This window comes from Coloeus monedula (assembly GCF_965178545.1).
Source record: "Coloeus monedula genome assembly, chromosome: 1".
Classification (NCBI taxonomy): domain Eukaryota; kingdom Metazoa; phylum Chordata; class Aves; order Passeriformes; family Corvidae; genus Coloeus; species Coloeus monedula.
In genome coordinates this window covers 25,097,356-25,124,974 of record NC_138781.1, presented here as the reverse complement: position 1 = coordinate 25,124,974, position 27,619 = coordinate 25,097,356, and the positions used below count along the sequence as shown (strand labels likewise).

The 27,619-nt window shown below is 40.6% G+C and overlaps 1 protein-coding gene across 6 annotated transcripts in view; it reads right to left on the bottom strand.

Moving 5' to 3' along the window:
* DYNC1I1 (dynein cytoplasmic 1 intermediate chain 1) overlaps nucleotides 1-27,619 on the bottom strand; it is a 187,328-nt gene that overhangs the window by 129,781 nt on the left and 29,928 nt on the right. For 5 of the 6 annotated variants that reach the window (XM_082302412.1, XM_082302413.1, XM_082302409.1 and 2 more), the window contains exons 5-6: nucleotides 17,759-17,818; nucleotides 13,679-13,794 (exon numbers count right to left, since the gene is read on the bottom strand). The exons of the other annotated variant lie outside the window; for it this stretch is intronic. In XM_082302412.1, the coding sequence (XP_082158538.1) occupies nucleotides 13,679-13,794; nucleotides 17,759-17,818 (176 nt within the window). The remainder of the gene's footprint in view (nucleotides 1-13,678; nucleotides 13,795-17,758; nucleotides 17,819-27,619) is intronic. 6 annotated transcript variants of the gene reach the window in all.

The following is a 27,619-nucleotide window of genomic DNA, read 5'->3' as shown; positions in this document are numbered from 1 at the left end:
GGGGACTAACGATGAGCACAGAACATGCATAAATACTTGCAGGATTAAGCCTGCTAACAAGGGTAGAAGAGGATAGCTATTTGGTTGCCTGGCTCTTACGTAAATGACTTTGTTTTTCAAAGCTGGAAAGCCTTGCAAAATACTTTTGTATTTAATCAAATACAAATAAACTGATTCTACAGTGTACTGAAGGGCCTCACATGATGAGTCAGTGACAATGTCAGCTATTTAGGCTCATGGCAAGCACTTAATTTGGTCCCAGTCCAGGTCCCATTTTAGTCAGTGGGAGTCCTTTCCCTGATTGCAACATGAGCCTTTGTTACTAAATTATCTCAAGCTGATGAACTGCAAAACAGAAAAGGTACTTTTACTAACCTTTTCTAATCTAGATTCATTAAGGATAATAGTAAACTAGTACTAAGTAATTCAGTAATTAGATCTGAAAACATCCTCGCTGCATGGCTAATACATACGGCTTGGGTATTTATCCTTTATACTTCATCAAGACACTCTAATACAAGAAGCATCACAGGTCAAATGAACAGTCCCAAAACCTATGTGATATGGCTCAAAGTGATGAAAGAACAGATGAAAGCATATATTCCCCACGCTACACCTCAGTAAACAAAGTCGTGGTTTTGTCCATTTCATAGTCATGGTGCTATGATTTCTAGATCTAGAAATGTATCCACTTGATGCTCAGTACTCTTTGGGGCAGGGATTTTGAAGGGCTTTACTGTAAGGCATACGCCTTGGGCAAAATGTGACAGAAACATGCATTTGATGAACTACACAATACAAAAACTAGACTGATGTATCAAAATAAATGTTAGCACAAAAAGTGTAGTATTGAGTCTACACAATAAAGTCCTCTGAATAGTATGAAAACACTATTTAATTGAAGATATAAAAGAGCAAAGTAATTTTTCTATTTTTTCTCTATCCTATTGCCTTTATCAGCTGGGAAAGTGCTGTCCTCAATTACATAGGTTTCAGAGGAAAATAAGATGCCTGCTTTTTCACTTTTCTTTCACACAGGCACAAGAAGCAACTTCAAAGGGGAATAGCTAAGAGATGAAGGAGATGAAGAAAAGAAATAGCAATAACAGCAGTCCCAGAACTGTATCAGGGGATGACAGTAAAACACTTCATAACGCACTTGCCCATATTCCCATCACAAAATGGTGGGAATTATCTAAACTCAATCATCTAAAAATGAAGGCTATAGTTTGAATGTATTGGCTAAGTTTTGTAAGTAATGGAGAAAGGCACAAATAGAAGGTAATTTTTCCAGTGTTATGATAAATACAACAGATAGGGTAAATTGCCTTCTGGGAGGTTCTGTCTCACTCTTTTGAGTATAGAAAGTTTATACAAACAGGCTGATATTCACACCATTGCTCTGAGCCCAAGGGTATCACTTGGCAGGTGGTGAGATCTTGTAGTGGTCAGCTTTATGTATGCATCCACGAGTATCTGTAAATCTACAGATACAATATAGATAGGTAATACATTATGTAAACATTGTATCTATAGCTGTACCTATAAGAAAATACTTAAATAACTATGTAAATATACCGGCAGCTTTTTAACACAGTTCTGTCCATAGAACAGAGAGACAAAAAGAGAAAAGAGAGACCAGATTCATCTCCTGTCCTGTCTCTGCCTCCATCCTGTTACAACCTAGGAATGGCAGGACAGATGTTTCCCAAGCACACAGTGTCATAGTGCACTTGTGCCTGCACACTCCACCCGAACTCTGTCCAAGGCATTCTTGAAAATGGAAGCTCACTCTTCACTAAACACCTTTTCATGACTGCACAAATGAGAGCCAGATGTAAATTTGTTGTATCTTTGCTTAAACAGCAACTCTTACATGCCTAAAATGTACATAAACATGCCTAACTCTTAGGAACCCTGCCTATTTGGAAATCCTGAATCCAAGCTTTCTGCAACACCCGATCTGGCAAAGAGGAAAAGGCAGATTACAAGAGATGCTTATTCCTAATCAGTACGAACTGTGAGCATGTTACAGCATACACAGTTCACATCTGGACCAAATTAACTAGTTCCACTGGTCTGGAAACTTGGGCACAGACTGAAGGACAGTCTGGGCTAGGGTCCATATCCCCCTCACAACACTATGTTGGCTTCAGCTCTTTTGGCCTCAATTATACCCCCATGCGAATCCCAGCATGTCTCATGTCACAGGTAAGAAGTCTGTGAAACACATGCAGGAGGAGTTTGTGCTGTCTCATTGGGTAAGATGATGGGATGATAGGATAGCTACCACAGGACACTGTGAGCCTGACAAGAAGCAATATGGGCACAGCTAACTGCTCCGAGAGATTATGGGAGCTGAGATGACCCAACCCATACCATTTGGCACAGGCATCACGGACCATTCTGTAGGATCACCACCAGAAAGACATAGCCTGTGTAGCTGGCCTGACCAGAACCAAGCTCCTACCTCTGGTCCAGGCAAGCCACTACCACTTCTCAGAATTCTCAGCAATGGATCTCCTCTGAAGTAAGGTATCTATCACCAGATTTTCTATCACCAGAAAACACGAGAGGAACTCAAATTAGCCAAAAACTTCAAAACATTGCATCAGATCCATAGATGTCAAGGTAAAAACAGGATGACTGCTCTAGATACCCAGAAAAAAATTAGCCCTATGTTATGATGGTAATGAACACTCAGCTATACTACCAAACACTATGCTTCTGGTTCCTGGTCCAGCAAATAGCTCAACCCAGATCACCTAAGACTTTACTGGCTAAAGCATTTGCCTATTAGGCAAAGCGAAGACTTGATCCCAGACACATCGTAAAAGAAACGTGAATTTTGGCTAATTAGCTACCAATTTTTCTAAATATGGGTGTAAGCAACAAGATTTTTAGTGGTTTTTAGTGGTAGTGGGGGGAGGGTCTGCAGGGGTGGCTTCAGTGAAAAGAGATCAGGAGTTGCCCTGTGCCAGACACACAGTTCCATACCACATCTACCACAGGACAAAGCTGAAACATCTGCCATGCTGCTGGCACCTCTGGGAAAACATGTTCAAGAAAGAGCAAAACACCACATGGTAAAGAGAGAAATGAGGAAAAATAAGTGTGAGAAGCAGCCCTGTGAGCATCAAGGTGAGAGAAGAACAGGGAAAGGAGGTGCTCCAGTGGCCAGAGCAGATATTCTCCTGCAGCCCATGGAAAGGACCATACCAGAGCAGATACCCACACTGTAGCCCATGGAGGAACCCACACTGGGGCACGTGGATATTTTATGAAGGAACTGTGGTTTATGGAGAGCCCATGCTGGAACAGGTTTGTCCTGAAGAACTGCAGCCCATGGGGAAAACCTACACTGAAGCAGGAGGAGCTGCTATGAACTGATCACAACCTACCAGACCCATCCGTCTGAGTCACTCGCAGTGGATGGGAGATAGAGGAGCTGGGAATGAAAGAATGAAACTGAGCCTGGGAAAAAGGAGAGGTAAAAGGTAATTCAATTTTGTCTTTGTTTCTCACCATCCAAATGTATTTAATTGGCAATAAACTAAATCCATTTCCCCCTGGCCGAGTTTGTTTAGCCCATGATGGCAACTGACAAGTGATCCCCATCAACCCATGAGCTCTTCCATCTTCCTTTCTCCCTCATCCTGTTCAGTAAGGGGGAGTAAGAGAGTGGCTGGATGGGCAACCAAAGTCAACCCACCATGAAAGCACACATCTCCCAGCATCCTTTTGTTAAGGTAACAGGTCAAAGCAATTTTGAGACTCCACTCTGGAACGTTGGTTTCAGCTGTGTTTTCAACCTGCACACTATCTGTGATGCAATACCAGCACAGAGAATTCTTCATGCAGTCACAAGCAAGATCTTCAGTGCTTTCTGTGTTTCATAGCAGATGAGTGGCTGTTTTGAGCATGTTGTTGCTGAGTAATTGGTGCCTAGGAGAGGAAGAGTGAACATCTGAGTGGAGATGACAAGAAAGAAAACATGAAACAACCATGATTAAGGGCTAAAATTTCAAAAATTCTCCAGTTGTGCAGTTGGGGCAAGACCTTCAAAGAAGTTCAACTCCAAACCAAGCAGTGAATTCTGAGAGTCCTCAAAACCCAACAGCTGCTACTGAGATCAGTGAGGCTATTCATAAATGCAGGGATCTGCTTGTGCCAATCACAGAGGAGCTGAACCCATACTGAGCTCAGATGTAAGAAACTCTACAAGACAATTGGGGTGAGGAAAAAAAATGAGTATCCACAGCAACAACATGCAATTACAGACTTAAAATAAGTATGAAGCTTCGTGGCTCAAGCTCAACACATTTTAGAAAAATAATGATTATGTTTTCTCTTCCTGTGTGCATTAAATAGGGTATTAGCTTGCAGGAAGAGAGGGTGCTGGGTTGGAGGTTAATGGCTAGGACATACATCTGAAGTAATTGTGGCTCAGAGCGAATACATGCTAAGTTTATTTTAAATAAGATAGATGGGCAAGTGACAGCCAGGGTCTGGTTGAAAAGTGACATTATTTGTGGAGACAGTCTATTGTATTGCAGCAAAAGAGAATTCCATCTTCTATTAATAGTGGCCAGTGGGAATTCATGCTCAGACTTTTACTTTACTGACATGCCCATTTCATTAAAAGTTTCTTCATCCAGATCCTTCCTTCAGTTTTCAGGGTAACTCCTGGTGTATGTGAGAGAGCAAAAGGATTCTCTGGAAAGGATCCAGCTACTACTGATTTTGAGCAGGGAATCTCAAGCACTACATACAGATGAGATCCACAGTTTGCCATTATACTAAATACAGCATGGCTTTACATGACCTTGGAGCAGCTCTCGGGAGGGAGAAGGGGGGCCTGGGGTGCCAGGTCTGGAGGGGTCTGCCCAGGTGCTGGGGTCAGAATGTGAGGACACACTTGGTGAACAAAGGCCCAGCTTGGGGTGCATCCCCATTCATCTTGAGGGCGGGCAGGAATGCGGGGTGTGCCAAAGTCTTCACTCGACCCAGCCCAGCCCCTTGGCTCCCTCTCCAGTTAGTCTGAGGGCAAGCAGCTGACACTGCCCTAGCCAAGGCAGGTGGCCTCTCCTATGGAAATGAGCCAATTAAAGCAGACTATAGAGGGGCACAATAGGCCAGCTTCTCAGGCTGAGGCTCAGCTATAGAATTGAAGATAGAGAGGTGCTGAACAGGAGAATTTTCAGCTGCGTAATTTTTGACCCAGTACATTAGTACTGTGGGTTAGAACAGAGGAGGGGATTTTGGCATGTGAATCTTTTCTATTTCTTAGAGTCCAAGTGCCAAGGATCAAACTGAGAAGTGTGAAGTAACCAAGCAGTTTTCTGTACATCTTTTTAACACCACTAATGAAGGCCTTTCCACATTATGGCCTGTGTCTATTTCAGCCCTTATTTTGTATCTACTTACAGGACTAGAAAGAATAAGTGCTAATTAGAGCACTGAGGGTTAATAACTGCTACTTCTGCAATGCACATTTTTCTTAATCTTGTCTTTAATTCTAGTGGAGATTGGTCCATATTACAAAGCCAGAATTTGCCAAAGGTTACTAAACATATAATAGAAGGTGCTGGGTATTAGTTTTCTTGTATATACTGAATAGGCATCACCCATTAGTCTAAAGAAGGAATTACAGGAATGGCAGGAAAAAGCATGCTTTGTTTCTGAAGAAAACAAAAAGCCATGTCTTCATTGTTCTGTTGGAAGCAGTGTAACCTGAATTTCACCCTTTTTACATTTTCAGGTCTGAACCTTCTCATTTGAGCATTGTAATATGTATACACATTGCTAATTCAAAGTGTATTCAAACACTACTGAAATGATACACAATGTGATAACTAGGAACACATGAAAACAGCAAATAGAGAAAAATTTGCCACTGTCATTCCACTGAGTGTTGACTGGGGAAATCATGGTGCTGTTCATTAGTGAGACACTTTCCTCATTCTCATGTTAAAGCCAAGTTGCAACATACTACAAGTCATATATTTGCAAATAAGGTTAGAACTATTTTGTTGCTTGAGGGGAACATTTAACAAATCAGCTCAATTCAGCAGTTCTTCATGTGTAGAACATGGCCAGTATCTTTTCCAGAGAAGAAAGACTTAGAGGAAGGTTTTCATTTCCAGCCAACAAACAATTCAATTTGCATACAGGTGTTACAGGGCATCTCTCTGAATTCATGGATCGCTGCTAGTTTCAGATGTCAGGACACAGAGATGGGTCAAAGGCACTGTGAGATGACTTGCAGCTCGTTAAAGGAGTCTGAGGTCAGGGCTCTTAACATCAGCTCTCTTGTTTTCCATCATGCGACACCAGATGTACCAGGATCTCATTCAATTACGTTATTTCCCACTGCAACTAAAGGAGAAGGTTGGTTTCTGCACAAGGAGATTGACTACAATGCTTTTTGGTTTATTCTTGGAGAGAACAGCTTCCCATCTCTGGGTGCAGGATGGGATCCACTTGCTTAAAAGCACAGAGCAAAGATCACCCATTAGGATTGAGAAGGCGCAAGGAGGGCTGGCATAGCATGATCCTTCCCCATGTCTGCAAAGGCTCTGAAGCAGTACTGCTTCCATTCACAGAAGAAAACTGCACAACACTCCCTTCCAAGGCAGCACAGGCCAAAAAATGGGTCCTTGTTTCACGCAAAAGACAGTTAAGCTTTGGTTTGTTCCTCATCTTCTGTTGCCTGAACGGTTTAGAGAAGGCATAGTTCAGCTGTGACACATCTCCACCCTCATAAAGAATTACTATATACACTTTCTTGGCCTGCATTTAATGCAGAGGCACCTTGTGCAAAAGAAACTAGAGTCTGCAGAAGGTCAGGAACACTTTGGAGCAGGAAACTCCTATGTGTATGTGCCTGGTTTTCAGGAGGCCTGCCCAAGATTTTGTTAAGATTGTGTAGGAACTGCAGAGAGTCAAGTTACTTGATCCCTGTGTAATGAAATGATCAGGGAAAAAGTCTAAGATCTCTAAAGAGTTTTCTTTCTTCAGACCTCCAACTGTGTGACCAGAGGCAATCTTCTCTCTGTTAAACCAGTTCTTAGGAGATAATTCCCTGAGAATTACCGATGCTTAATAAATTGTCAGATCTGCTTGTTCAAAACAGTTTAGCATTCAAAGGGCTCTCTGCATAAGACCATCTGAAAACCATCTAAGAAAAGCCTTTCTCCAGAAGTCTTTAGAGAAAACCTGGAAGGAGAAACAGGGAATGGGAGCAAATACTGAAGCAATGATTGCTGATTAATATACTGTTAGGCCACCTTTTAGAAATGGACTGGGACTGCCTCGCAGAAATGCTGTTTGATCCCAAGCCTGCTAAGTATTTAAGGAGAACAGACATTTGATGTCCCCTTCTGCACTCAAACACCAAAGTATCCATGACCAGACTGTGGCCTCTTCATTCTTCCTCCACGAAGAAATCTTTGCAAGTGAGAAATGTATTTTTCTGCAAAACAAAACCCAGAGAAACTAATTTCCTAAGCCAAGTCCTTATTCTAATTCTGTACCACATAAAATTATCATGAGCCACCTGCTGAAGAAAGCCTTCAGAGGCACATACCCAATGTCTGCAGCTTGCCAGGAGTGGAATACAGACCCACCACACCTGGTAGCTGGCTGTTGTGGCTGTTCTGGAATACATGTATTGTAACAAATTGTACTTTACTAATTGTACTTCAATAAGGGATTGGAATAACAAGGGATTGCACCTGATTTCACAAGTGTATTATTGCCCTGGATACCTATGACTGATTTTTAAAAGTTTTTTAACTTTCCTAAATAATATATATTTTCCCCCCAATTTCTGTGTAACGCCTTGGTCTCTTCTCACACTTCTTTAAACAGCACTTGCATTCATACATCTCAGTCACACAACTCAAGCACCTTCTGTTAACTATAATTCTTGCCTCAGACAAAAGATCGGGCCAGCGTTTTTCCACAGGTCACTCCAGCATCCCTGCATCCCTCCCTGCCAGCATCCCTGGGGCGCGGCGCGGCGCTTCACCACCAGAGTGCGCTGCCTGAATGCCTTTGAAAGATTTTCATGTCGCATTTAAAATCAGAAAAAAAAATCCACCTTGAAAACCTTGTTATTTAGAAAAGGAGATGCGGTTGTGGCATGAAAGAAGAGGAATTATTGAAAGACTGCTATACAGTGTAATGCCTCATATCTTTGCACCACTTCATTCTAGTCTCATCCAATCTTGTACAGTCTGGTACAACAGTACAAATTAAGCTTTGTTGATTTAATCAAACAAAGCCGTCTTGAATCAGAGTGCTTATGCCAGCTATTGAGATCCACAGTACAACTCTGATGGCCCGCAGTTTGAGAAGAAAAGGCAAAATGGATTTTTATAGCTAACTAAGAACACCTAATGATACATGATACCGCTTAAAATAGAGCATAATATTTTACAAAATTACAAAAAATTATTTCAAAATTAGTGTCCATTCATACTAATACTAAGGCTCTGACTCTTTAAAAACATAACTTCTGCTTTAACACTGATTCTTTAAGTTGTCTTCTCTTTTTAATAGTGATTTCTATCCTAGTTTTGCTTTTCAGCACCTCCTTTTGTTTACAACAGAAGGTCTTTGCTTTCCCCTTAGTTATGTCCAATGCCTTTCCATGACACATTATCATGTATCCTGACACAGATGTTATGTGCATGGTAATGCACAAATGCATCTGCGTTTCCCATTAAATGAGGGGTTCAAAGCTATTCTTGCATCCAGACTCATCCTTTTCAGACTGGAGCTGAGCTTACAATTCTCTGGAAGAGAAAAGCCAAAGTAAGCTCTTTAACTTAAAGCCCAGCTTCTGATCCGTGAGCTCTAGGCAGATTGGCCATAGGAAAGCTTAAGTATGATCTCACTTAGTTCCAGGACTGGCTTTTCCAAAGTACAGCATACATTCACAAAGCTAGAGCTGAGCTACAGTCAGGCACGGCAAGGCACAACAGGACTGGGGCAGAGTTTGCTGTGCTAGAGGTCTGCAGCACAGCATCATAAAGACCTTAACACCAAGTATAAATACATTTATCTATGGATTTTATCATGGAAATGATAAAATTCCAGAGGCCTGACTTGCTTTCATAGCACTGGGGCTTGGCAGTCCCAGCCAGATAACTTCCCATACAATTATCAAAACTCGAAGTAGGACACAGGCCTCACCGAATGCCAATGTATCACTTCTTCTAGACACATGCACTTTACTCAATAACAAGAAACCGAAATTAATATGGCTATATTAAGTGCTCTGTTACCAAGTTTGTCAGTGAAGAACTAGTCCATGCAATCAGTGGCACCTACAGAATTTTGGTTCACCCGACAGTAGACACTTAACATTTGGTATCACACACAGATACCCAAACTCATGTGTCTCATGAGCCTGAGTGTGAGCAGAGCTCCCCTCTCTTCCCTCAGTGCTTTAAAAAAGGTAACTTTCAGGAACCTTAGTTCAGAGAATTACACTGTCAGACACATGCAGAACCCAACCCAGCCTCTGGAGCCCCACCTCCATTTTGCCACTTCATTCCAGCCTACTTCCAGATGGAGTAGAGAGTTTATTTTTCTTCTTTCCCTAATAGTCAAAATACCCTTAGTGTTTGAAAACAGCACATAAACAGATGGATCACAGGTCTCAATTGTGTTCTTTTCCAGAACTTGGCTACATTTGTGATGTAAGATGAGGTTATCCTGCTCAGGAGGTGAGTACGGCATATAATTTGTTTTCCCCACATGAACAAACATCTGTTGAAGATGATAAACTGATGAAGTGCACACAACCTCCACTGTTCTAGAGAGTCAGATCTGCTCTTGTACACAGGACCTACTCTTTCAGGAATGCATTTCTGACTAACCTATTTGCAGTGACAGTCTGTCAAGCCAGAATGTGAGAACATCTCATTTTACTGATGAAGTAGCTTCTACTTCACAAAAGAGGAATAACAACACTCCTGACACTGGACAGCAAAGCCAGAAGGCTCACAGACTTTCTCCTTCTTGCAGCCCTTGGTTTCTGAGGGGACCCAGATTAGAGGAGTACCTTCCTTCTCTGAGATTTTACCTCCTGGCCCATTAAAGAGCAGAACAGTATGCTGGAGATGAGGCAGGCATCTAGCAGAGCCTGAACGTGCAGACTGTTTTCCTATCTGAAAAGTTGGGTTGCAGGCAGTCATACAAAGCTTCTTCCACTGCTGCACAGCAGTGAGGGATCTGTCCTGGGCAGAGGCCAGGCTGTGGCTTTTCTCTTTTCTCCTAGGTGCACCTTCAGCAAACAGCATGTCTGAGGGGCTTTGGAGGGTCCAATCATTGAAGGCTACATGGGGCTGACACTCCTGAGGTGATGTGAGAGTCTCTGCACAGTGGAGGAAGTGTCGCAGAGACCTCTCAAAAAAGATTTGGCATTGTCTAGGTCTTAATCAACTCCAGAATGGAAAAAGCAGCACAAGTAAAATGTCTCTCAATGCCTACAAATACCTAAATTCAAGTTCAATTATTGCAGGAGGATGGGGAAAGTAAAGAGCACATTTTTTTTCTCAGGCTCCAGAGCCAAGATCTGTGTGTTTTTGAAGTCATCCTGCAAGGAAGAAAAGAAAAGGCTGAAGCTGACTGTGACCTAAATAAAGCAAAAGAATTACGTACTTGTGATCAAAGGACTGAATGATGCATATACACATCTCCCTAAATAATAAAGTTGGTGGGGGAAATGACATGCCATTATTCCTCTGAAATAAAGCAAATTACCTGTTCTGAAAAGAGGAGTTAATCTGTTTTTTATACAGTGAAGAATAATGCCACACTACTTCTTCTAAAATTAGCAGCTGACAAGCTGAGACTTCAAGTGAACATAGCATCTGGCTCTCTGGCACCACATGGACTTACCAGAGTGAACCCTTCCTTTTCCAGTTTTATAAGGTTTGTTGGGCAATAGCCATTACCACAAAGAACATCCACTAAGCTCCAGACAGCAGTAGGTTTAAAGTACCTCAGAGTTTCTTTCTTGCTCTCTAGAGAAGCAAATGCAGAAAACCTGATAAGGATATTTTGAAAAAAGCTGAAGAATACTGAATGGACTAAAAGTCCTCTTTTCACCCATCTTTCCAACCAGCTGTACCCTTCATTAGTTGTCTTCCAAAGAAGAAGCAAGCATGGAACAATCTCATCCTAAAATTCTGCATTTTGACATTTCCAGTATTTAAGGCAGGCAGTGAAAAGTGTGAATTCTGAATGCTGAAGTCAGACTCATCCAAGTAAATAAGAAGTTTCTTATTTTCTATTCTCAAACTCTAAGGCTTCAGATGCTGAATAACTGAGCCCATAACTGTAGTAATGACTGAACAATTTATCTTGAAAAGATAATGGCTATGTTTTATCACATGAATGCATAGAAACAGTGTAAAGACTTCTTCTCTAAGCTGCCCTCCTGAGGAATTTCTCTCTGCTGCTCATCTTTAAAGTGACAGTATGAAGGGCTCAGCATTCATAGAGAGGCTTGGGAGATTGAAAACCTGAGAATTTATTTCCATGAGACCTGGGAGACCAAAACCACAGGGCTTATTTACCCCCTAGAGAATTTCCAATTAAATAGCCTTTCAAAGAATAACCAAACTTTCCTGAATCTCCTTTACTGATGCACAGCCATAATCATATCCAAGTTATGTGCAGAGAATTCCCTAGCAGCAGATTGGAAAGAAAATATAATTTACGCTTTCTCTTCCTCACACACCTGAAGGAAGTGATTGGATGATATTTTCTCTGTGTTTTAACATGTAGAGCACCACTATTGCTGATGTTTCTTCCTTCGCTGTGATGACACAGAGAATAGGAAAAATAACAAATCCAGCCACCAAAACCACATATTTGACCTCTTCCATCACAGTTTTGGCCCAGGCAGCTTAAAGTGCATGATATTTTATGTTTCCACTTATCTTTGTTCACACAAATGAGGAACAAGTGACTTTCCTCTGTGCTGGGAGGACCATTTCAAACCATACTGTCTCTCTGCTCATTGTCCTGACTGCCAGGCTCCACAGCATCATGCTGTTGTTTGGGGATTTTTTCCTTGAAGGGTAGGAGATTGTCATCTTGTCTAGCCAAGAAAAGGATTTCGTAATAGCTGAAGAGCTCCTTGGGAAAAAAGCAAGAAGATCTTACTGAAAGAAGATGCTTCCTCAAGTGAGGCTGTCCTGTTCAGAAAGACAGGTCAGCTCATGAGTGCTGGAGTTGCTGAGGGACACAAACACAAAGCCATGTCTTAAATTTCCCAAATCCATAGGTTCTTGCATTGGATAAAGGCCATGTGTCAGAGAGGAAGGACACCCTCTGCATCTGATCTAACAATGAACTCATGGTAATGCTCTGGGGTTGAGCATTAACTGGTCTTAATCAAAGAAGACAAGGACTCAGGGGCTTTTCTTGAGGCTTCAGCAGCCCACAGAGAGAGGAGCAGAGATGAGCTGGGCTGATCCAGGGAGGCTTCTGAGACAGCATCTTCCTATGAGCAGGCAAAGCTCTCTGGACACACTGCTCAAGGAGCATCATCCAAGCAAAAGGGCTGTCTGTGTTTGAAGGTACTATTTCAGTCCACAGATGACCAGAGTAAACTTGTGCTCCAGGATAGCAGAATCTGAGCATCTAGCTCAGCAGTTTCTATTTCTGGTCCCTAAGGCAGCTGCCTTCCTAATGCAGACCTGGTAACCCAGTTGCAGAAGAAAGCTAGCTATGTTTTTTCACTCTGTTTTCCCTGACAGTAACTTATATTTAGACAGATTTACCACCACCACCACATTTTGAACCTACTTGAGTGTTTTTCTTCTCTGAATGAAGCTTGGTAAAGTTCTACACTATCTTCTGCAGAAAATTACTTGGTTGTTGAACTTTTCTTGATCCTTCATTGTTAATAGTAAAAATTAGGGTCAAGACTGATATGAGCTTTTCCTCTTCTATCCGCTTTGTTCTAGTGCATAAACAACATCAGGCTAATGTACAGTTTTGCTTTCAGTTTAAATGACACCACTGACCTGCATTCAGCATCCTGCAGTACAGCACTGGCAGATCAGCACCCCCCTGCCACTCTGTGTGTTTACTTATCAACGAGAGAGCCAAACAGCCAACAAACAGCTCCATGAGTACAGATGCCAGCATGGTGTCAGCAAAGAGAAAGTAGGACTGTCCATATCAGAGTATGCAAACCTCCTTTTTCAGTACATGGAGCTAAGCTGCAACTTCTCCCTAAGCTTCACCTACAGCAGGGGGACACAATTACAATGACCAAACAACTGAGGGCAACTTTCCAACACTGCCTCTTTACAAAGCACAGAATTAATAACTTCCTTGAGAAAGCAAAAAAAAAAATCGAAGCATTATTTTAACTACATTCATAATGATTTATTTGGAAAAATGTTCTCATTAAACTTCTATCTGAGCACAACCCATTGTAAGTCAGAAGTAGTTTGGTTCCACCTGCATTTAAAGTGATTTTTATAACTCTTGTCATCAGAACAGCCATTAATCACATAAACAATACCTGGCTTGCAGAAAATACATGATAAGCAGCCATGTTATGACTTACTATTATTTTTATTACATTCTTTAACTCAAATGCAAATTTTCTATTAATTTTTTTTAAAAAAACCGTAAATCTTACCTTCAGATTGATGCGTGGCAAGAGGTGTCTGCGTCTCCTTGGAGTATGATACCACCTCCCGAGGTAAGAAATCAACTTGGGTAATCTTTGACACCCCTAGTTTGTGCAGTCTGCGTCTAAGGTGGAATACATGACATCAAAAGGTTAGTCATGTTAAATGTAAATCAGCAGCAGGAACAAATGTTTGCTGTTATGAACAAGAGAAAAAAATACTTCAGTGTTTGTTAAGATGATACACAACACAGTATGCATGAGAAGTACCATACTGCAGTGAAGAAAATTAACCTGGGAACCATTTGCCATAATAAAGTACAGTTGTTGAACCTCTAGATCATGCTGCTGAGAGGGATTGTAAATGGGAGAGAGAAATGGCCTGCTTGTGCCCCTCTTAACTGCAACAAAATTCTCTTTCATACCATCATTACTATGATGTTCTGCCTGGGATACAGAGTTGTGGAAAGGGAACAGTGGTGTTTAAACCAGGATGGATTAGGACTGCCAAATGTTCAGCTGGGCGCAGTAAGAGAGTCTTTAACTGGCAAGGTGGGTAATTTCTATAAAGAAGGAGATTCTCCCTTCCACAGAAGTCATTAATAGTGGCATTGATGTAGGTTTATGATTACTGGAGTCTTAAAGCTAGGGCTGGAGGAGACCTAAAACACAACCAGAGCAGGGCCAACTATAGCCTTCTGTTTTGTCTACTTCCCTTACTTTAAATAAACCATATGAAATAAAACAGGGAAGCAAGCTAACTGTAAGTGAAAAAGAAGAGAGGCAGCTGAGCATGGTCATGAACACTTTTAGTTCTCAGAGCTCACTCAGCAGTGAGGGAAAAAATCAGTTTATTTCCTGAGTATTATTTGACTCACTGCAGGGAGTGAAGAATATACAAATGGTTACTTGGAAGTGTTTTACTGGAAAAAATGCCAATTTTCAGCAGAGAAAAGAATGCAAATGTAATAAACAAATGAACTAAGTAAGACCAGTTACGTATATCAACAAGTGTGAGCATGCTTGTGCATTTATGGGGAAATAAATTCCTGGACACAATGTTTCTCAACTTGTCACATTATTGAAGAGAACAATTTGGAAAAGCAGAAAATTCTTACACATTATCCATATCCTCTTCGTTTTCCAGATTGCCAGAAAAACAGGAGTCAAAGGGGTTCTGATCTAATTAATTTACAGTGGTTTAGGTATTCAATTAAGACTGATGTCTGAAAGGAAATGCGAGTCTCAAAAGGAAACTGACATCATTGGGTAGCACTTACTGAAGTTTTCAGCTGATGAACGCTACATCAGCTATATTTTTTCTAATCTATTTTACTGCCGGAGTTGTTATTAAGCTGACTGCAACTAGATTCAGCAGGTAATCAGTACAAATCAGCTGTATTGTGTAACAAACCACTGGAGCAGAAACAGTTGTAGCTCTGAGTCTTTCCTCTTTTCAAAGAAGAAAAATTAACAAGTCTCCCTCCTTACAACCATCTCTGACTTTGCCAATATGAACAAAATCCTACAATTGTCCAAAAATTCTACAGAAAAACTTCTACCTCATTACTGGGGACAAAAAAGTTTCTTCAGCTAGCAGAGGTTTCAGTAGTTTGACATTTTTGTAGGTGCTTTAACTTAGGGTCTGTGTGAATTCAATCTTTAATAAGTATCTCACCCCAGACAACTCTCATGTGCTTTTGCCTCCCTCAGCACCAGATGTGCAATCTCTGTTGCCTGCTTGGTCAGTTTGACTTCCCTACGTAACCAGTCCCCTACTGCCCCAGGCTACTCTTCCCATTTACTGAGGTTCTTAAGCCTTTGCATTGAAAGAGTCTCTTGACAGTGGTCTTGGTTAAGTATAATCCCTAATTAATTGTCTAATCTGGACCTAATTAGAACCTCACCTAATTCTAAAACAGTTTCACATGAGGTCACTCTGTATCTCCTGGACTGCCTGAGGATGGGGAACATGACCCTAACAGAGAGCAGGATTTAACCCCTAGCTGGGTGTATTGAACCTCTTTGCACACTGTATCCCAGAAGTGAGCTGCTTCCCACAGCACTGTGCTGAGACAATGTGTGGAATTTTTCATCTAAAACACTTCCAATTCAGGAATTGCTGGTGCCTGTACAAATGCCTTGTGCCACCCATATTCTGGTAATCACTGCTGAAGACTGGGAGGTCTTTCTTTATCTGAAGGAACACGATTTACTGATTGCTTTTTACCTGTGTCAAGCCACCTCTAATGGTTCTCATGTTACTAAAAGTTGGCCTAGCCTTTGGTCCCAAGCACTTAGGGACAACTGGAGCATCCTTTCAGTATCTGGACTCTACCAGATATGGGCTGTAATGTTCTAGTCTCTAGTTCTTTTTAGGGCAACACTAAATGGTCTATTGTTTTCCCATCCCCATTTTTCATCTGAGATGCTCATAATTCTCATAAATTCAATGAATATTCATCTTAGAGAGCACATAAGCTTGGAAAGATTCCTTTCCAAACTGCCAATGGGATGTCAGTAGGAGGACAGTGACTAAAACCCAGGCATTAAAATTGGTTCTTCTGTCCACAGGTATCACAAGAAAGATGTATCTGCTAGAAGTGTTTTGCTATACACATCATTTAATTGCTGACTGCAGGATTTCTCTTGCATTGGTTTTTTTGCCCTAGTCTCAGGACACCAGAGGGAAGTTTAACTCTGCCTGAGGTTTGAAGACAGTTTTCTTTCAAAAGGGGCAGGACTTTCATTAAAATGTACACCTGTGGATTTGCTCTTTGGCATGCTTTTTTTCTGTCTTTGCACTGACCACTCATAAATGATTGAAGTCCTGTAGCTACATACAGGGTTATCTTTTCACGAGTCAAATAAAGGAACTTGCTTTGCACAGCTGTTTGAGAAACCTTGCTCCTAGGAGTGCTCATCTTTTAATCCAAACTTCTGTAAAAAAAGCAGCTGGGATTTCTAAAAGGTTTCTGTAGGTTAAAATAGCTCAAAAAACTCTACCTTTTTGGTACAGCCCAGCCAGAGTTGCAGAACTGTGACCTATTTGAAATCACATTCACATGAAAAACGACAAATATTCCTAGGAGTTCTGGATATGGAGAAATATTTTTGTTTAGAAAGCTCCCTGGATATTTTCCTTCCGATCTTTCCTAGTGAATAGACCTAACACACCTAACTGCAGCTAGAGCAGGGAGCACTGTCAATCAGCAGCTAAAGGGAAGCTGTTGTTTTTCTTACAGAATGCTGAATGAAGTAGCACATGAACAAATAAAAGCACAAGACACTTGCTTGGAGACTCAAAACAACCCCCTAAGTTCATTGGTAGAGCAAATTTTTCAGTGTAGTGATTTGGTTTTGCCTATGACTCATGCTCTGAAGAACTGGAGGTACTGCTACCTGTCCTTTTAGAGGAACAGTTTATCCTGAATACCTCTGCAGGCAAGCATTTCTACATTATCTAAATTAACTATTTTTTTTCACTTGTATGGCATAAAGAAGTTCCATCCCAAACTATAAAATACTAATTTTAGTTCTATTACAATTTTAGAAAAGCTTGATAGGCCTGAACTCAACTAAGATGCCAATTATTCTTGGACTATGATCATACTTAAGTGCCCAATGTTAAATGCATACACAGCTCCTAAATGAAAAGGGGACATCATTACTGCATGTGGAAACAGCATAACTATAGCAGGCAGAAAGGAGGGGCAAAAGTATCTTGCAAATGATTCAGAGAGAACAGTCTGAATCAACAGGTACAAACAAAATCAATGTAACTATACATGCACATATATGCCACAATAATAACATTTCATCTGAAATGAAATAGTTATTTGTATTGTGTTTCAGGCAACAGAAACAGCAATTTATCTTTTCATAAGCTTGTTTAAATAGTTGGGGTTTTTTTTCCACAAAGATGAATCTGCTGAAGCTTCTTATTTATGAAACTAAAAAAAGGAAACTTAAATTATGGTCTTTTTGAGTCAAAAAAGCAAATGAAAATCACATACAACCGGCTCAACTAGGAAGCATTTTCAACACAATTCTTGCAAAGAAATGATAACAAAAAGAGCTGACATATACCCAAGTTCAGAGTCAGACTGGAGTTGCAGCACTGAGGGGTCTGTGTCCCATTGCAAGGTCCTAGGGTGGTAATCAGCCGTGCAGCGTGAAGGGGAGGGAAAAAAAGAACACACAGAATTAACTGAAAGGATGAACAAAACCCCATCTCCTTAGTTACATGCTCTACGTAGTACATTCAACCTCCAAGGGCAAGCGACAGACACCGTACGTCAAACAAGGTTTGTACGCCAAACTGAGACAGGGCAGAAAATTTATTAAAATTACATATTCTTGATAAACAAAGGAAAGAAGCTGGATTTTCTGTCACATATTGATTAATGAGACATGGGGTGGTTTTTTCTTCCTTTTCCTGAAAAATTTCTAACTCTTTAACTCAGGTTGATGGATTCACAACAATCTGTAAAATCTGCAGGCACAATTTATTTATATTTTTGTTATAAGGTAGACTGAGAATTTGCCATGAACTCCACTGAAGAGTTTATCCCTCCACACACTCCTGAGACAGACAGTAATCCATCCTGTACAACACTGCTCTGGGCATGAGCATCACATAGTGCATATAATAAACAGCACACTGATACCAGCTCTGACATACTCTGAGGGCATCTGGGACAAACAAATAAATATTTCTTCTTTTCCTCCAGATAAAATTCCTGGGGAAGAGGGCAATAATACATCTGGGAAAATCAGTTCTATTATAATCTCTTAATGGATTGCTGTCAGATGAGACTATCACCAAATGTACAAAAGTTCTAGTGGTGTGGTCTGAAGTGAAGAGGTTGCTCCTTGCACAGCAGGGCACCTTGCCATGCTGACAGCTCTAAAACACCTTGCAAACATTCACAGAGCCTTCACGGAGTCTTGTGAAATACTCAGAATCCTCCAATTTAGAAATGCAAAAATTGACATATTGAGGCCAACATTTTCAAAAATGCCTGCTCCTTCCTCTGTCTTAATTTTACTCTCTTTTTCCACACCCAGGAAGCCACATCTTATATGCAAGAAAACTGCTGGAATCCATGACAGAATCAGGAACACATCGTTGGCTTCTGAGCACCTCTTCCTGTAGTATGAACACTAGATTATGCATTGTTCTCACTAGCAGAGGCTAAAGCAAAGTGCAGTGCTCCTTCACTAAGCATGCAAGTCATGAAGACATGCTGGATAATGATAGTTGTCAAAATTAAAAACTCCCCTAATTCCTTCTGAATACAAATTCTGAGGATATAGAGATCATCATATTACCAGGTTCAGCCAAAACCAGCAATATAAGCAGCTGTGTTCAATATACACAAGCTTTTCTGCAACAACAGCAACCTCTGCGAATGAATCACTGATATAAACTAACAAGATACTGAATTAGGTTAGAAATAGATCTCTTAAAGCCAAGTAATTCTACCTCCTGTCCTTAGTAAACTCACCCATTCTATTACCAATGTTAACTCACTCTCTGGAGAGACAGACAAGGGCATGTGCTGCACTTTTGTCATTTCAGAATGAAAAAGAATAAATCTCAACCCCCTGTGCACACGAAGAATGAAAAACTGTACTGCAAAGCTGCCTTCTCATGCAACATAAGGGCACTCATTTCCCTCAACTTCTTATGATCCATAATAATGTTTATCAGAATAAAAGACTTAATCCTGATAAACAGAGAAAAGCTTCTCCAAAACTCAGCTGTATTACAAAAGGTCAGAGATAAAATAATACTGCAATAAAGAACAGATTTTTCCCTTGTAACTTGACTGCAGCGTAAGTACAGTGGAAAATGGACACAAGATCTGAATGCCTGATGCAAGGCAAAGGCATCAATGACTAATGCCTTATAGATATTCCATTAAAAATGCTATCTGTGTGAAGATTACTCTTGTAATGTCAGCAAGGTCAGTAGCATATATTAGGTCTTGCTATCTAAGTGCCAGTTTCTAATTTTATTGCTGCCTAAGGGCTACTTATACATTCATGTCCAGGTTTTCCAAACTCTTAAAAGAAAATATACATAACTCATTTCAGTTTCCTCTCCCCAACATTCATTTTCAAACCTACAGAATTTGTAGGGGGATAAAGGCTATTTAATCAGAAAGAAAACTTTATTATTTGATTAAAGCAAGAACTTGCAAGAGGTCTCTACAAGTATGGTCCCCAGGTTCCACCTCTAAGAATCCAGGCCAGGTCACAAGAGAGGGCACCTTTACCTGGTACCCAGATAAAAATGCTGAAACAAAATAAATTTAGAGATCTCCTACACTCAAGACAGCACTCAAACCCCAAAAATATGAAAAGAGCAACACATGGTTTGGGCCATCATGTGCAGACACGTAGCAGAGACGTGTTCTTCCCTTAGTATTTATTATCTGGATTCTGACACAGAGCCTTCCCCACTCTGGACACTGATACATACTTTGAATAGCAATTTTCCTTGGCTCTTGATTGTATCTGTTTTCAACAGTTTTAGTGCTTCTGCAAAACATTTTCTAGATTTGTGCTCCACAGTGCAATGCTGTGTTACCACTTGAAAAGGCATGAGAAACAGATGAGGAAGCCATTTGCTGAGTTGTCCTCTCCAGCTCGGCTGAGCAATGCTATCAAAGAAAATTAGGCTGCAGGTAGCAAATCTTCAATTTCAAGTCTCTTGCCCTGGGAGACAGAACACAAGTGGCTATGCTCATGTAGTGGAGGCTGGAGAGCACAGGAAATGACTCTGTGTTTCAAGGAACACTACTGATTTGTTCTTTGTCTCTTCCTGGCACCTGAAGAATGTCACCAGATCAAAATGAAAGTGAGTGAACAGTAAAGATGTAATCTGGACCTGCAATTTAGCCAGTTTCCATGGCAATAACATCAAAAAAGAAAGAAATAGACTATTTGAAGATTAGCAACCCAAAAATGATATTGAATAGCCTGTGCTGTCATCCTGACTAGAAAATTAAAGCTAATCTGTTGTGATGAACAGACATTGCGTACGACATTCCTTGATCGTATGGGGGAGCATCCTAATTACGCTTGTTCTCAGTGAGGATTTTGAAATGCCACTGGATCTCAGCAGAAATGCAGTTGCCAGTCTTTTGCCAGCTAATGCATGAGTTCCTCCTCCAGACACTTCCTCAGGAGGAAAAGGATTAGGTGGTGTTGCTCTTCTTTTTTCTTTCTTACTTCTTCATAAGAGAAAACTGCAATGGCTTGACTTCAAGTCACCCAGAGACAGAGGCAGAGGAGGTAATGCCACAGACCCTGAGGACAAGTGTATGGCCTAGGAGTCAGCAGTCAGGCAGAGGTGCTCCCACTCTGGACCCTTCCAGAGAGCACAAGTTGGCCAAGTTTACCCAACTGGATTCAATGGATTTTGGCACAGGTCTATGTAGAAGAGATGCAAAACATCTTAGTTGAATATTTTTATGGGGGAAAGAGAGGAGCATTAGACTAAGCAGGTAAAAGCAGTGGTCCCTAGCAGTCTCCAGTCCTGCAGACTCCTCCCATGGGTGAAGGGAGTGACACAGGCATGGCAAGGAGCCCTGGAAACTCACTGAACAGCACAGTCAGGGCTAAGCCAGACCAGTCCGTTTCCCCCACCCAGACTGCACTGACACTATTTTACTCAGAACTACCCAACACTGTTTCAGAGCCAGTTGCTGTATCAGTCTCCCACACAGTGGCAAACAATAGCCCTGTGTCATGGTCCATCCCCCTTTTACATGTTCAGTGCACAACAGCTGACCCTGGCTGACTGAAGGATAAAAAGCTGTATCACCAAATAACAGATTGTTCTAAAGCAGCACAAAGGGAATGAGGGCTGTTAGATGTTGCACTAAGAAGTCAAGGTACAACTGTTATTACCTCTCTTTAAACTGATCTGCTTTCACTCTCCTCCTTTGGATAGGCATCTCAATAACCTATTTTTTCTCAAATTCAGGACAGTATTAATGCTGGTGCTGTTTCAGCTCTTACTACTGAAAAAGTACCAGATAATTTTGACACATCATCTTTTAATAACCTGTAGAAAGAAACCAACAAGAGGAAGAGCCCCAGATGTCATATATTTACTAAAGGATTGGATAATAAAACAACACTTATCTCTTCTGAACTCAAGTCCAAAGCATTAGGAAGATGTTCAAAGCACAGTTCTAAGAGGACAAAGAACCATTGCAAAATTTAAGGTGGGAGGAATTTGAACAGAAGCATTCCCTTTTTCATAGCATTGTTATTATTACCATGGAAAAACAGGCACTGCCATATGTTACAATGCTCTGTGTAACCTTACTTCCAGAAGATTTTATTCTGATTGCATAATGTCAATTATGTAGATTAAAAATGTGGAAAAGACTAAAATAAACCACTTGAAACCTGTTGGAAAATTCCCAACATCAGAATGCATTAATGAAGCATAGAATCTGACATCCAAAACTGTCTGGAATCTGTGAGAACTTCACAGCTGATTTAAGCAACTTCGGGTCTGGCCTTAGCAGTAGTGTACGAAACATGTAAAGCATCAGTTCCAACACATACACTTAGTAATTTGCCATCATAAAATGATATTTAATATTTGTAATCATGGTCATAGTGCAACAGAACTTGGCTCTGGGTAAGTGCCCCAATCCAACACTTTTCATGTGCAACATACTGATAGCTTAGTTCTGACTCTGCTTCCCTGCAGCCAAAATCAAATCCTTCCTCATCTGTTGCTGATGCTGCAGAATAAGTGTTCTGCATGACTTCTTTTCTCCCCCCACTCCCCTTTCCCAGGTCAAGAGCAACCAGGCCTGAAAATCCATGCTTTTGAAAAAAAGGCTACTCACAGGAATAACAGCAAACTCTGCTTTCCCAGGGTTTCTTGCAGGGCAGAAACCTCTTTGCAGCCTTGCAAATCACACCTTCAAGCAGAACTGAAGGAAAGCAAACACCCTATTCTGGCATCTCCTGTCACCAAGAGCTATTGTGCTCTCCAGACCAGGAGAAAACTGCACTGACAGTGTACTGAGACCCGAGGTATCTGCTGAACTGAGATATCCATATGTGTCCCTAATGAAACACCATTAGATCTGACAGGCCCCAAACCAAGCATCTCCCCTTGCAGCAACAACAATGTCCTAAAATGACCCTTCATATGGTAAATAGCAATGCCCTCCTAACCCTAAAATTCAGTGACGGACTGTGCCATGACTCCACAGATTAGGCTGTGCCAGGGTTTTTCAGTGATCAAAGGCCAACCCACTAAGCGGAGCACAGACTGCTACTAAACTGAAGCAAAGAGACCTGAAATGAAGGTGGGACTCACACAGAGCATATGGACTCTCCTATTCTGCAGGAAATCTCAAGGTACCTTTGCTTACCAGAGCAGTATTTCTAGAATGATGTGTATTTCTCATTCTCCCCATCTATGATAGGAGGGGGTCTTGATGTTGCAGGAGGTTATTTACACAATCTTCAGGCACCTAAAGGAGGGGCTCCACCAGTGAAACATTACCATGGACTCTTCCATATAAACAGAAAGGCAGGAGATTGCTCCATGCAGCAGTTCCAAGCACCCAACTTAGACTCCAACTGTGAGTAGGTATTAGAGGTGGTTGGTATCTTTACTGTTCACTCACTTTCACTTTGATCTGCTGAGAAATAGATAAGGAAGCCATCAGCTACTACTTGAGAGCCTGCAGGCTTCATTCTGCTTCATGCTTTCTTCTCTTCTAACTTCAAACGCAACTAGCAAAAGTAGTGAATTAGGAAATTAGGGAAAAGGAGCTAACCAACAGGCCCAACACAATTCTTGCTTCTGACTTTGATGTAAGGAGGAGCCTCACGTATAAAACTACAGTTTTAACCCTGGATTACAATTTCCAAAAGATTCAGAACTAAAAACTGTGCATCTTCACACCGAGGGCACGCCGAAAAACACGTTACACCCAAGTTATACAATCTTAAAAAAACCTGGATGCAACAATTGTGAGATGAGACATATTTTAAAATCACCAACAGAATAAAATGCTAAGATGTGTATGAATGCATTTTTCCAATATGATACCAAATATCATCAGCAAATTGCAATCCAGTGTTATTTGCAATTTCAATGTGTAATCTATCATGTATCTAGACTACTTGTTTTAATGTCTGAATATTGCCAGAATGAATTTAAGGCTGTGTAATTATTTTGCTACTTCGCAGAGTTCTACCTAGTTTGTTGTGTCAGTTACTCCAAAGCTCCTACCTTGCTGCTGATCAAATAGAAAACCTGAACTAAGAAGCTGCTGATGAGAAATTACTGTAGATGCTTAAATATAAATGTGTGTACAGATAAGCTGTTTTATTTTTACTCCTTTCACTCTAGATTTTTATAATTTTAATTTTCCCCACTATAATTTTCACTTTCTGATATTTTTGGTACATTTGAGGTGTGTCTCCAAAACAAACTATATCAAAAAAAAAAGAAGATTCAAAGCTACTAGTAAGAGATGGAAAAGTACCACTTGCCTCAATGGATGGTTTGCATCTAAGCCACTTTTCTGCTGCCATCTGTGCTTTGTTTTGCAGATCTGTTCCACTTTGAAAGGATTGGCAAAAAGAAAATACCTTCCTTGTGCTACTTGTTTTCTGAAGCACATTATAAGCAAGATGGCTATCAGCAGCTAGGGAGGATTTGTGCATCTTAACAAGACGCTCACTTGTGCTCATAGAGCAGAAGTCTGCTCTGACTTCACTGTGTGTTCTTTTGTTCAGAGCTGGGTTGCTAATGCTCATCATAAAATAAAATGCCATAATACATTCAGAGAACAAGGAGTTTGGCACCGCTAGTGGAGCACAGCCTGAAGGTTTTGCTTGGGTTTGCATTTACACTTCCAAGCAGGCTGGCACCTCTGACTTCCAGTCTTCACCAATAAAAAGAGCAACTCTGACCTCCCTGAGAGCACAGCACTATCTTTTAGCTGCCTGGCAACCATAAGAGCCCTTTTCAGAATGGCATGAGTTCAAAACACTTTTTTTTTTTTTGAGGTGTATTTATGAAAAATCATGGACAAATAATATTTAAAACACGTGTATTTCAAAATTCTTCTTGAATCAAGGCTATGCTGCAGAATGGATTTAATAGTTTTCAAAAACCACTTGACTTTTAAATCAGGATGAACAATTCTGGCAAGCCTGCAATGATAAAGACCAACACCTTGTTGATGCCCATTTCACAGAATTCCACTAATTAAATCAGCAGTTTTATTAACTCAAGCTGCTGAATTTATCTGCTATATTTAAAGTCTGTCCTTTGATTCAGATCTACATTACAGATCTCATGTCAATGTCATACTCACACTTTTTATTCTATAGCTACAGAAATCTTAGTTTGCAAATTTATGCTGGTTTACCAGGAGGGTCACTGTGGGCAGCAGCCTGGATCTCTGAGGAGAGAAGGTCAATAGTTAGAACTGACACAGATTTACTCTGAGTGCCAGATACCAAAATGGTCATTTTGAAAGTGCAGTAATAAAAAACAGGCTCAGGGGGAAGGCACAAGTTCTTTTATTCCTTTAGCAAACCCTGAAAATTCTTTTTTCAAACTCTGTTTTTGTCTTGGTTTTATACTAAGAGTAAGTCTATGCAATAAAACAGAACTCAAATGATCACAAATGTAAAGAAAGAACTTGGCAGGAGAAGTTTTACATACTATCAGCTTGTGCAAGTGCTTGAAAGGAACTGCAGTACTCACATTAGGAGTCTTTGATCCAGACTCCATGGATATGCATATGAGAAAAGTTTTCTCATAAACTTCAAGGGGCTTTTTGGTACAATTGCATAAAAGACAAAATCACATTTAATAGTCAAATCTAGGAAAGGCAATCCATAACCTTTGAGAGGACTCAAAGAGGTAACATGAAAGTTTGAACCTACAACTTTTAGGTCTGGTATTATTCAGCTGAAGAAGTAGGAAGATTTCAGCAAATTTTCAATTTTGCTTTGATGCTAAAATCCAGTAACTACTAGCTGGAAGAAGAGCTAGTGTTTCCCTTCCTTTACACCATTTATTTTGTGGTAGAAAAAGCAAAATCATTCCAAAAAGGGGTGAGATTTTTGCTACAACTAGGGTTGAAACAAGAACTCACTGTATGAGAGTTATCAAAAATTTTTCACATTAACAGTCAAAAATGTCAAAAGTTCTTGTGACCCAATGATCTGACTTTAATAGACCAGCTCAGAAATTATTCTCTGAGGTTGAACTATTACAGTAAATAAGTACATCTAAAATTTATGAATCAGAATCAGTTTTAAATGGAAACCCATTCATTTTCATAGGTTCTGCTTATGGAAAATTTTATATGGAATACTATGACTGTTTCAAAGCTCCTTGGGAAAAAAAAAAAAAGAAATTTAGCAGTATCTCACCAGTGGCAGCAATTTCCACTCTATATATTTGAAGAAAAATCCTAAAAATTGCATTACCAAAATAGTTACTCATAGAATATTTTTATTTTCCCCGATAAAACATAAAATTGTGAATGGGAATTTTCTAAGGGTCTTTTTAATAGGCTAGAGAAGGAGAAAACATCAGTATGCACTAACTGTACCAGTTTAACTATGTTAAACAGTTTAACATAGGAGGTGATCTCACACAATTTAATTAAATCAAGATGAAATTGAGTGCAAGAGAACTGTTTAAGCTGAGCTGGCCTTAGCAAGTAAGTTGTTTTGTTTTAAGAGGATTAGTGTTTTAGTCCCTAAAATCATCTGATTGTCTGACTAAATATATGATATGTCTGTAAATAACTGAAGAGAAGTAAGTGTAGCTGGGCTGATAACCTAAATGGTTAAGTGGGGCTTTATACATTAATATTATTTTCTTCTGGATGCAGCTGGGGCTCAGGTTTCCAAGGCATTTTACGAAGCACCCTGGGAATGGCAATCTTTCCTTCTCCTTTGATTTATAGCATGGAGATGCTTGCTAATGAGAAAAATAATCAAAGATCTGGAGGACTGAACTCTATCAATCCTTTAGGAAGGAAAGCATGAAAATCCTTAATGATGCCACAGGCTCACACGCTAAAAGGACTGCATATGATTCTAATTAATATGGACCACTTAGGCTTTGTAACTGGCATGCACCAAAAAACCACTCCCTCCTTTCTAGGTCAGCTATACAGACACTTGAAAGCAACTGCCAATATCAGTCCCTAAGGTGTCTGCTTTTGTTTATAGGCTAAAAAAACCCAACCAACTGGCAGGGAGAGGCTTTAGATATTTAGGGCTAAATATCCATTGAATGTAAAGAAGGAGGATTGTGGTTTTTCTTTGCAGGGACAAAAGGAGGGAAGACAATGTAAGAAATCTGCCATCCTCCAGCCTTGCATCCTTGCATCTGCAGGGCAAGCCGTGATGTGCAAACAGCTCGACAGAGCCACTCGTTACTACCCTGTAAACAGGCTGATGCTGGGAAGTGTGAGAGATCACAGCATCTCTTTAAAAAGCAGCAGAGTTCCTAGGCCAGAGACAGCAGAGACAGCCGGGGTACCCCCAGGCAAGGGCAGGAGCCTGACACTGTCACTGCTTCACAGAAGCCATCCCCATTCAGGTCAAGAAGGCTTAAGGCACAATTTGGCCTCTAAATCTGCTGGAAACTTTAAAATGAAATGTGTGCCAAGAGATCCTGATGATGGAGTCATGGCAAATTAAATGGGAAAAAATTTAACAGCTGGGCATTATTAATTTCTGTCCTACCATACAATGCTGCACATCCCATACCAAGCCCAAAGCCACCAAAACAGAGTGGCAATACAGCATCCCAGAGGGTATCCCATTTATCTCTAGCCACCAAGCAGAACACTTCTCTTGACTCTGCACTGTGAAAGACTACACAACAGTCCCGAGGGTTACAATCCCTCTTTTTCTGAA